Source organism: Oratosquilla oratoria, chromosome 33 (genome assembly GCF_046742065.1).
Source record: "Oratosquilla oratoria isolate Oo_2021 chromosome 33, ASM4674206v1, whole genome shotgun sequence".
Taxonomy (NCBI): Eukaryota; Metazoa; Arthropoda; class Malacostraca; order Stomatopoda; family Squillidae; genus Oratosquilla; species Oratosquilla oratoria.
The window spans coordinates 7,708,608-7,720,881 of record NC_134809.1 but is presented as its reverse complement, the minus strand read 5'-3'; the positions used below and the strand labels follow the sequence as shown (position 1 = coordinate 7,720,881).

Sequence of the window (12,274 nt, the reverse complement as noted above, 5' to 3'; positions counted from 1 at the left end):
AAGAAGGAAAAGAAGAAACAGAAGAAAAAGAAGAAGAAACAGAAGGAAAAGAAGAAGGAAAACAAGAAGAAGGAAAAGAAGAAGGAAAAGAAGAAAAAGAAGAAAAAAAAATCTGTACAGTCTGAATATAGGAAGTACAGGTTTCTGTGTTTTGTGCCTTCTGTGTAATATACATAATACACACATCACATGAAAATTTACATACTTTGATATCCTCAGAATCACTAAGAAAAGAACATTATAATTTAATTTTCCTTTTAAATCTGGTTACCCAACACATTCTTCTCTTGTAATACATCTTTTATCATACTCGTATCTATACAATTCAGTTTCCCATTGCAAACTGCACCCCCCCTTTTCTATCAGAGGTTAGGACAGTTCCCCTTCCCAGTGAGAGAGAGAGAGAGAGAGAGAGAGAGAGAGAGAGAAAGACTTTTTGTCACGGAATTTTACGAGCCATACCCTTGGTCCAACTTTAGGGGGCAGACAAACCGCCATCACCTTGGGCCCCGCTGCAAGGAGGAGTTTTAATCCAACAAGACAAACGATGGCTGCCTGTTGCTGACTGTCTGTCTGTCCTGCCAGGTGGTGGGCCGGGAGACTCGTCTCCCTCCTGCTGGTCCGTCTTTCAAAACCCATCAATTCTCCCGTGTCCTTTCGGAGGAGGAGCTCTGAGGGGCTGATGGTGTTCTCTGGACTGCAGCTCAGTATTTCTCAATCAGCTGTTACGACTGTCATGCCTCCACCTCCTTTCCTCATAAGGAGTGGTGACAATGAGCAGCTGCTCCCCTTTGGCCTCCTCCTACAGTACTGTTGTATGTATGTCAGTGGTTTATAGTAGTAGCAGAGTATTCACGAGTAATTGGAGGAAATATAGAAGTTGAGAGAGAGAGAGAGAGAGAGAGAGAGAGAGAGAGAGAGAAATCTTGAGCCCATTCCTATAACTGAGAGTCTGCCCTTCAGGAACCTCAGGAGCCAGATGGACGTGCGAGTGCCGAGGCCTTACGATAAGGGGGTGGGGGGCAGCAAGGAAATTGTTCTCTCCAACAGGACCACCACCACCACTGTCCCTTTACCATACATACATATACCAAAGGCTTCCCCCTACCTTAAACACAAGTGCCAAAATAAACAAAGGCATAGAAACAACTCCCACCCACCGAGCATCGACAAAACTCGTTCCTCTCCCGAAATGACCTCTGGCTTACCCAAAAGAGTTCCTGCGCCGATTGATAGCCAGCACCTCGACCATCATGTCCAGCGTGAGTGAGGGGCCCAACTGTGCCATGCCGAGGGCAATGTTGGACGCCACCTTGTGCTGCGAGGAGGACGAGGACGACAGGGTGAACTGGGCCAGCAGCAGCAGGGAGGCTTTGCTCAGGTACACCAGCAGGAGGAAGAAGAGGGCATCCCGGTATGAAAGAAGCGAGTATTAACACCGAGCGACACGTAACATAATAACAAGAACAGCCCAATTTGGGGGGGGGGGAGATCTTGAGACGTGACCCATGAATGAGCTTCCAATGTGTAATTTGAGATCCCCCAGTAAAAAAAAATAATAATAAAAAAGGACATCAGAGTCAGTACATGAACTATTTCATAACTAACACACACACACACACATGCACAGGTGATACAGGCCAAGCTCAAACAATACACGAGTCCAAATCTGAACATGATAACTGGAAATCAAAGATATAGATTATTTTACTGTAGAAAAAAGTTCTAGATGTTGAAGGAAATGGTCCAGTGTGATTGTGTCATTGTTTTCTATACTTACCTAACATATACTCTGAATCAATTGTGTGAAGGGTGCTGAATTGATGGTACGTGTAGAGCTCCGCAATGGACTACTGTTACAAGGACGACGTCGACCCCTTGATATTCCTGCGGTACAGAAATACATTTTGATACAGTGTTACTCCACGTGATCTAGGTTAAAAAGACAAATACCATCATACCATGGCAATTATAATTGATTTTATATATTTTTGTCAGTGGATACGCATTAATTTGAGATTCAAATGGCTTGTAAAAATTGTTAAAGAAAATGAATGAAAGTCCATTTCTAAGTTGTCGATATTTTGTCAATTTCCTGTGCATGCAGTTCCTAAATAATAATAATAATAATAATAACATTAATAATAATGAATCAACATAAATTATTTCTGCAAACAAATAAAATATCATAGGAATGATGTATGTTCTTGTGATCTCATTTCTGGTTCCAAGTGCCTACCACTCGACAATAATTATTGACATTGACTGTCATGATGCAAACCAATGAGTAAGGCTTATATTAAAAAAAAAAAAAAAACTAATTTAGTGTGGCACAGAAAATAAACAAATGAAATTTTGTACAATTTAGTTATTTGTTACTGGGCAAACATCGCCAACACAACTAACTGGTAACAAGTCAAGATAGCAAGTGCTAAATAATCAGAATAGGGCCAAAACATCCCAAATCTAGGACATTTGGGCCATGTCCATGGACCTGCAACCTAGTTCTAAGACAGTTGGGCTATGGATTGGCCATGGAACTACAGCCTAGTCCTACAACATTTGGGCTGGTTTATGGACATAAGCTCACAATAGAAAAGTGCAAAAAGTATTAATGGTAATTTTATAATTGATATATGTTATCTATTTCACATAAAAAAAATGTACCAGGTACATTAATGTAACATTGGGCCTTTGCATAACTGTGAAGTAGGCAATCTATCACAATCTTGGGTAAAAGTTTACTTTTGACCTTTGTTTGAATATAGCAATACAAAATTAAATAGTAATTTTGTAAATTAAAATGTATCAACGTAATATGCAATTTTGTGTGCGGAAATGAAAACAAAAAATACGTTGCTACAACAGATTTCTTAGTAACGAAGTCGTGTACGACGAATGGTACGCCATGTTTGTTGTGGTAGATGCCGACGCCGGAGAAATGAAAGGACGATAAATTTGTCTAAAACTGTGTTTAATAAATCATTACCTGCAAATTAGATATCATCCGGCTGGTCCTCGTCGTCGTCGTCGTGAGAGACGTTTGCGGGCTTTTCAACCACTCTCTCAGCTTTTGTATGGCTATATTCCTCCAATAGTCCAAAGGAAAACTTTTACCTGTTAGGTTAGGTTAGGTTAGGTTAGTTTAGTTTACTTTAGTTTAGACAAATCTATCGTTCTTTCATTTCTCCGACATCGGAATCTACCATAACAAACATGGCGTACCATTCGTAGTACACAACTTCGTTACTTAAGAAATCTGTTTTAGCAACTTTTTTTATTTTCATTTCCGCACACAAAATTGCATATTACGTTCATACATTTTAATTTACAAAATTACTATTTAATTTTGTATTGCTATATTCCAACAAAGGTCGAAAGTAAAATTTTACCCAATCTTGTTCTCTTTACATTTAGAAGTTTAGATTTTTTATAATATCAGTACATAAAATGTACTGATATTATAAAGAATTGATAAATATGTAACATATTTATCAATCAGAAATAACAATAAAAGTATATAAACTATAATTATCGATACGAATGCAACTGACAACTGTTACTGTAATTTCATTTATGGGCGGCACAACTGCACGTAGGACACAATAGTAACGAGATTAAGGTTGGGATATGAATATTGCTGGGAATAAACATGATATAAATACTTATACTCATTACTGGTGGGATTGCATGCAAAGTGTCACGAAAATAAAGGCCATTCATTACAACACCATGTCATGGAATGCACAGAACTACGTGAACTTGGAAATGACATAAAATAATGTTCCTTACAAGTATCTTGTATGATAAAAGATTAAAACTCAAACAAGTTACAAAATCAAGTCAGGCGACATGATTATGAATATCAATATGTATCGATAACAAACAAATGTATTGTTTTCAAAGCTACAACATTCCATTTTTTGTTGACAGGGTCCACTAGCAAGCTGTGCACCCCTTTCGCTTTAATTGTGAATTATTATTAAGTCAATAAACAAATAATAATACTTTACTTGATCTCGCTGTCTTGTTTACTCTGTCGTTCCAATGCGTACGGTTACATCGTCGCAGGGCGTTTGGCTAAGTGGTATCTTAGCAACCAATTTTTCGCTGCATTGCTCGATCGTTTCGCTACACTGTTTTATTGATAAAAGGGAACTTTATTTTGATTCTAAAAATCTGCCACCAATATGTAGGTGGGAATAAGACATGACATTGGAAACAACGTACGCGCATGCACACGATGCACGAGTACTACGTTGTAAAAAGCACGCGTCCATAACAAATGCACATAAGCCATTTTGTGACTGCGGCCGTCCACACTGCACTTTTCACACCCAGCATCAGACCATGACCATTTGCATTTTTTTAAATTCATGTTGCACATGTTCTTTCCTATTTTTGTATTATTATAATTATTAAATATTTCAATTGTTAACACTTATATGAATATGAGCTAAATTTTAGATATATTTTTTCTTTTCCTTTTAAGGCCTACAGAAAAGCGATGTTGGATGGCCTGGGGGCACGTGCAGTTGTGCTTATTACAAAACCATGTATTTTGTTCGTTTCATTAAACGCAATTGTAATTGGACAGGCCGCGCCTATGCCATGGGCTTAATGTTTGCGCTAAATGTAAGCCCTGGCAACACAAGTCGAATCCTGCAACCTGATTGGTTCGAGCTTTAAACGGAATATTTTGAATTATTAAATTTTTTATTGCAAGACTTGCAGTTCAACCGATTGTGTTCCCAGGGTCTGACGACGTAGCGACCCGAGATTGGAGGAAGACCCTGGGTACTACGAGGTTGATGATGATGCCCCCCCCCCCCCGGGCCATGAAACCAGGAATTAAATTTTGGGAGCTAATCATGCTTTCGGGGGAGGGGGGGGTTGCCGCTGTACTGTACACACACAACTCGTGGCGCAGTTGGTAGAGTTCCCGGCTGCCACTACGGAGGTCCGGGTTCGAATCCCGCCCAGGGCTGATATCAGTATCGATGCGCTGCTGGTTGTTACTCCAACTCTCGCGGGCCGGGAGTTGTGTGTGTGCGTGTAAGGTCACAGCATTACCCCTAGATCGGTCGAATACGAGCTCTGAGCTCTCTCCGGGGAGGGAAATAGCTGTCGATCAAGAGTCCAGCACGTGATCCAAAGACCATGGTGAATCACACACACACACACACACACACACACACACACACACACACGCACTCACTCACTATAGGGCTGGGCGGGATCCGAGTACTGGACTCGAATCCCACGGATGGATCCGAGGAGAACTGACGAATCAGATTCCAGACGCTGGTGGTACTCGAATCCAATGAACACAAACTCGATTTTACCATTGGTGAAAAAAAAAACTTTGCGTACGAAAAATATCTTGGCTTGCGACGTATGGCAAATATGTAGTGTTGTCATGCGCGTGTCTTTTTTTTACGAACGTTGATTGGCTGGGCATGTGTGACATTATCATTATATTTCACAAATTTATTTTTATTATGTATTGCATACTGAATATCAATTTGTTAGTTCTATAGTTGGTGATATTCTAGGTATAATTTTTTTTAGAGTATCCAGTGCACATTAATCATGTTGCTATAGGACGATAAACATACATACATACACACACACAAATATATATATATATATATATATATATATATATATATATATATATATATGTATATAAATGCACATTAATCATGTTGCTATAGGACGATATATATATATATAAATACAGGGTGTTCCAAAAATTTGACGTCATTTCGCAGGCCAATAATTTTGGCAATTTTCGTTGAAACGACCTCAAATTTTCACAGCTTGCATAGAAACTGTTCAAGATTTTATATTTAATGTTTGACATTTGTCTCTTTTCAGGTTGAGAAATGCCGTTCACTTCAAAAGAAAAGTCATTTTGCGTGTTGGAATATGCTCAGACACAGTCACCCAAGACCGTGCAGCGTGCCTTCTTTGCAAAATTTGCCAAAAATGCACCAACTAGTAAACAAATTTGGACCTGGCACCAAAAATTTAAAGAGGAAGGCTGCTTATGCAGGGGTAAAGGATCTGGACGGCCATCAACATCGGAAGAGAAGGTCGAGAAAGTTCGTGAAACATTCCTCCGAAGTCCCCGGAAGTCTCTAAGAAGAGCAAGTGTGGAAACCCAGATTCCTCGAACAACAGTTTGGCGCGTTCTGAGGAAACGATTGCAAATGAAACCCTACAGGCTGCAGCTCCTTCAGGCTTTAAAGGAAGATGACAAGCGAAAACGTAAAGAATTCTGCTATGATATGCTAGAGAAACTTGAAGAAGACGAGTTCGATGAGCGTCTAATTTTTAGTGATGAAGCCACGTTTCATACGAATGGCAAAGTCAATAAGCATAATGTTCGCATTTGGGGTGAAGAAAATCCCCATGCCACAATTGAGCACGAGAGGGACTCACCAAAAGTGAATGTGTTCTGCGCCATCTCCAAGAATCAAATTCATGGACCGTTTTTCTTTGAAGGAAATGTGAACGGGGATGTTTATCTGCAAATGCTTCAGAACTGGCTATTTGATCAGCTCATTGAAAATTAATATGAAAGCTTCATTTTTCAACAGGACGGGGCTCCACCTCACTGGAAGCTCACTGTACGGGCCTATCTCAATGAGAATCTGCCAGAGAGATGGATCGGGCGTGGTGGTGAGGAAGACAATTTGCTGCTGAAATGGCCACCACGATCACCTGACCTGACACCGTGTGATTTTTTCCTCTGGGGATATGTGAAAGGACTCGTCTATGTCCCCCCTCTTCCTGCTAACGTTGAAGAACTCAAGCAGAAAATCACTGCCGCACTGGAGAATGTTACCAAAGACATGCTGCAGCGTGTTTGGCACGAGTTTGAGTACCGACTTGACGTGTGCAGAGTCACAGGCGGCGCTCATATTGAACATTTGTGAAACTTGTGAAATCGGTCATAGAATCTACAAATCTTTGTTTTGTTTTGTTTTCTTTGAAATGTCAACTAATGAAACTTATGATGTTCAAAATAAAGTTTGTGGAGTTTCATTAAGATGCACTGAGTAGTTTCCTAGATATTGGCATTTAAAATGACGTCAATTTTTTTGGAACACCCTGTATATATATATATATATATATATATAATATATATATATATATATATATATATATATATATATATATATATATATATATATATATATATATATGAGTGGAAAAGATGGTACAGCAACGCGGGTTGGAGCGAGAACACTATATTCCTGACGTTTCGACTAGAAGCCTTCTTCATCAGAGTGACAGACAACGTACATAGTATATAATCATGTCCTCCTCCTTCTCCTCCTCACGGCTCATCCGGGCGGGCGTCTCAGAATGTTGCATCCTTCCTGTGATTGGTCCCCCCCCCGTATAATACTCCCTCCTCCTCCTCCATGACCAATCTGGCGGCTGCAGACGACAGACTGGCAAACCCTTCTCTGTTGTGGTTGCTGACCTTTCCCACTGTTATGCACGCGGTCTCGACCAGCAGCCTTCTCATTCTAATTCCTCTCTAGCCCGGTCCAGACAGGGCGTGCCTCTTCCCATTTTGCTAAATGCCCGTGCGCGTCCACGTGCACTACCTACCAGGGAATTTGAAGTACTGGGATGCCGCAGGTTGTTCTTATGTTTGCTGGTCTCTATTTTTCTCTTTCCAACCCCAGCGACGTCTCACCGTAGTACGTTGCAGGACATCCATTGCGTGGTATTCCATACACTACGGTATTCTCATTGGTGTGCTCTTTTTGTTTGTTTACTAAGACGCCCTTCATTTTGCGCCCGGATCTGAATGCTATTGTGATGCCTGCTTTAGCTAGTTTGTTGGTTGGTCAGGGCTCTTGCCTCCTTCGCAAATGGTACCACTAGATATCTAATTGAATCTCTGTCACTTTTTGGTCTTGCGTCAATTTATTCCGCTTTTCTTTTTTCTCAGTCTGGATAGCAACCCCACTCGATACGTAAGTTTACGGAAGACATTAAATATGTGGGTCACCTCCTCGTCTACATATTCTTTGTTGTATATCCTTAGTTACTCTTAGATAGAAACCTCTCTAAGAGCTCTAAGGATGTGCAACAAAGAATATGTAGACGAGGAGGTGACCCACATATTTAATGTCTTCCGTAAACTTATGTATCCAGCGAGGTTGCTATCCAGACTGAGAAAAAAGAAAAGCGGAATAAATTGACGCAAGACCAAAAAGTGACAGAGATTCAATGATAATACACAACACATCACATTCAAGCAAGGCGTGCCTTAATTAAAATGACAAGCAGGAGACTTTATTCCCGCAAGGGGGGCGTGGCACAGCACAACCACAGGATTCTATTCACGCCGCTGAGGATGCGACAGTCCTCCTGACTTCCTCCTACTGAATCCCTCTTTGTGACTCCCTCCTCCTCTTCCTCTTCCTCTTTCTCCGTCTTCTCCTCTTCTTCCTTCGGTTGACCACCCTCATGTTCTTCCTCCTTCTCGTTCTCCTCATCGTCCTCCTCTTCCTTCTCCTCTTCTTTTTCCTCTTCCTCTCCGTCCTCCTCCTTCCCCTTCTGCTTCTTATCCTTTATCCTCATCTCATCGTCCACGTTCCTTCCTCCTCCTCCTCCTCCTCTCTTCTTTTTCAGCCCGTCCTCCTCCTCCTACCCTACCTCTCCTCCTCTGTCACCATGACTTTTTTCTCTGTCAACAAAAGAATTGAAGCAGGAGAAAAGTAGAAATAAACCAAAATAGAAAATGAATGGCATTAGATAGAACACGATACTAAAGTGATAATGATAATGACAGTGATGATAACGATGATGACGATGATAAGGAATAGTAGCAATAGCAGCTCTTACCCTCTCACTCTTACTCTCAAGACACTACTACAGGCACACGGACCCGTTGCATCCCCTCCCCTGCCCTCTCCATCTTCATTTTCTCTTCCTCCTCCCAAAACCTGGAGTGTTGCTCCATCCACCCCCAGCCAGCCAGCCATCCAGCCTCAACACCTTAATTCCCCTCACTCCCTTCGCTCCCAGTGCCCCTCCCTCACTCCTTACCTTTTCTCATCCGTTTCCCCCCATTTCTTCTTCTCCCTTCCTATTCCCCTTCTCTCCCTTCTCTACCTGTATCTTCCCTCCCCAGCCTGATCTTCCTTGATTTCCCTTCCCCCTCCCCGCTCCCCCTCAGCTCGCCTCTCCTGACCCCCTCTCGCTTCCCACTTTCCCTCCTCCATCGTTCGTATTATTCCCCGCCAGGCCGCCTTGCCTTGTTTGTGCATTCGCCGCCCTTTCCATTTCTTGCCGTTTCTAATCTTTTACCCTTCTTCCCACCTTCACGACCCATCCTCTCCTCCCTCCGTTCTTCTTCCTTGGTCAGTCTTCCTGTTGTCTGCTCGCTCCCTCTCTCAAGGGCATCTCAGCATCGGTACTGACTTTATTTTTTTTTTTATTTTTTTTTTTTTATTTTTTTTTTGTCTTCTTCCTCCACCATCATCTGCGTTCTTCATCTCCTTCGCGACGAAGTACATCCCTACTACTTGTTCTCTTTCTCCTCTCCGTCTGTCTCTGACTTTCTGTCTCTCTGTCTGCTTGTCTGTTCTGTCCGTCTGTCTGTATGCCTCTCAGTCTCTATCTGTTTGTCCTTCTTTCTCTCTATCTGTCTCTGTTTCCCTGTCTGTCTGTCTATCTATCTGTCTGCCTGTCTGTCAGTCTGTCTGTCTTTCCGTCTCTCTGTCTTTCTATCACTCTGCCCGTCTATATGCTTGTTTGTCTCTGTCTGTCTATCCATCTCTGTCTGTCTGCCTGTCCATCTGTCTGTCTGTTTGTATGTCTCTGTGTGTCTGTCTCTGTCCGTCTGTCCATCTCTCTGTCTACCCGTCTGCCTGTGCGCCTCTCTCTGCCTGTCTTTCCATCTCTGTATATCTGTCCGTTTCTCTTCCTGTCTGCCTTTCTCTCTTTCTGTCTGTCTGTCCGTCGCTTTATCAATCTGTCCGTCTATCCGTCTGCCTGTACGTCTCTCAGTCTCTGTCTTTCTGTCTCCCTCTGTCTCTCTCCCACCCTCTCTCTTTCCTTCTCTCCCTCTCGCTGCATGCGAGTATGCCTCAAATGGTGTGTGTGTGTGTGTGTGTGTGTGTGTGTGTGTGTGTGTGTGTGTGTGTGTGTGTGTGTGTGTGTGTGTGTGTGTGTGTGTGTGTGTGTGTGTGTGTGTGTGTGTGTGTGTGTGTGTGTGTGTGTGTGTGTGTGTGTGTGTGTGTGTGTGTGTGTGTGTGTGTGTGTTTGTGTGTGATTCAACACGGTCTTGGATGACGTGTTGGACTCGTGATCGACAGCTACTACCCTCCCGTAAGAGAGCTCAGAGCTCATATATGACCGATCTATGGGCAATGATGTGACCTTACACGCACACACACACCCAACTCCCCACTCACAAGATTTGGAGTAACGACTCGCAGCGTAGCGATACTGAAATTACTTCAACACTGGGCGGGAATTTTACCCGTGTGTGCGTGATACCGATTTCTTTCACCCCTGGGCGGGATTCGAACCCAGACCGACGGAGTAACGGTTGCGAACGGTACCACTGCGCCATCGAGCCGATTGTATAGAAGTATGTATGTATATACATATATGCCTATGCATATGTATATCTAAGAAGATCTCTAGAGACCCAGCTAATGGCCTCAGAGTAAAATTGAAGGGCCTAATTCGTAGAAGCCATGAATTCACTTGCTATAACTCTCCCGAGCTGCTACCACTCAGTCACTGACTGAGGGGGGATTATAACCTTGGCTACATAATTATAGGGGGAATGTTGAAACACACACACAAGCGCGACCAACCACTTCGTCCTATCATTAGCCAGGTACCGCCAGTCAATCACAAACTGGCTAAGCGTCTACGTGCACTGATCTCACCCTTCACACCATCTTCATTCAGTCCCAAGTCTTCTGAAGAGTTCCTTGATATTATAAAGACAACACGACCATCTGGAATCATAGCATCGATGGATGTTGAATCCCTCTTCACCAATGCACCTGTGGATGAGACTATTAACTTCATCTGTAATGGACTATATCACTCAGGAGAAACACAGTTCTCGATTTCCGAGGACGTACTCTGTCGATTATTACAAGCCTGTACTAAAGAAATAACGTTCTACGGACCCGACAAGAATATGTATGTGCAAACTGATGGTGTTGCCATGGGTTCCCGTTAGGTGTCATGTTTGCTAACTTTCGTATGAGCTCAATCGAAGAGAGGATATTTACACAACACCCTAAACTCAAACCCTATAATTTTTGTTGATGATATTTTTGTCAGGGCTAATACCGAAGAGAATGTTTCTCAAATCATTGAAGTGGCCAGGGAAAACATTTCCCTCAGTTTTACACAAGAACTTGAGATTGACCACAGACTCCCCTTCCTCGACACCGTTGTACACAGAGGCACAGACAGTTTTTTTTTTTCTACGGAAATGTACGTAAAAGCTACCAATCCAGGATTCTGCTTAAATGGCGCCAGCGAATGTCCTGAGAGTTAATGACGCGACGTAATTAACTCTTTTGTCAAACGTGCGTTCACACACTGCCCTACATGGACGGCTAATAACGCTGAATTAAAAAGAATCTCTCAGCTCTTTACTAACAACGGGTATCAGAAAGAAGAAATAGACAAAGTTATACGAAAACGATGCTTACAAGCAAGACGAGAAAGCCGTGAGAAATATCATCCAGCGTACTGTCCAGCCCAATAATCCTGATGTACACATAAGCTCACAATTTATTGCAAATGCCGTCGAACCTCCAACCTAGTTATGAAGAAGAGCTGTCTCCCACCAACAAATACACTTCAGGATGTGAGCCTAGTATACCAATATACTTGCAATCGCCTACCCACCAGGTACATAGGTTTCACTACCACTACATTAACCAAAAGAATCTCAGCACACTTGCAGGAGCAACGCGCCGTCATAATAACAGAACCCACGGACAAGCACTGAGCAGGAAGCAGATGGAAGACCATACAGTTATCCAACACAAAGAACCAGACACCAGGAGATTGAGAATGACGGAAGCAGTATACATTCATGACCGAAAACCCATTATGAGCCCCCAACAACTGCCCGAATCCACTCCCCCCTCGGCAACAAGGTCCCAAGCAGCAACGCACGGAGCATCACGACGTGAACAAATTGGACAAATAGCACCCTACGGGCCTCCACCTCCCGAACGCAGGACACAAAGATTGTCTACAT

General features: G+C 42.6%; 1 protein-coding gene across 2 annotated transcripts in view; it reads right to left on the bottom strand.

The window, feature by feature from the left end:
• LOC143018005 (3-hydroxy-3-methylglutaryl-coenzyme A reductase-like) overlaps positions 1-1,482 on the bottom strand; it is a 5,174-nt gene extending 3,692 nt beyond the window's left edge. For both annotated transcript variants that reach the window (XM_076173040.1, XM_076173042.1), the window contains exon 1: positions 1,209-1,482. Coding sequence is in view for 1 of the 2 variants with exons in the window: in XM_076173042.1 (XP_076029157.1) it covers positions 1,209-1,288 (80 nt within the window). In the remaining variant the exon portion in view is untranslated. The remainder of the gene's footprint in view (positions 1-1,208) is intronic.
• Positions 1,483-12,274: the final 10,792 nt, after the last annotated feature.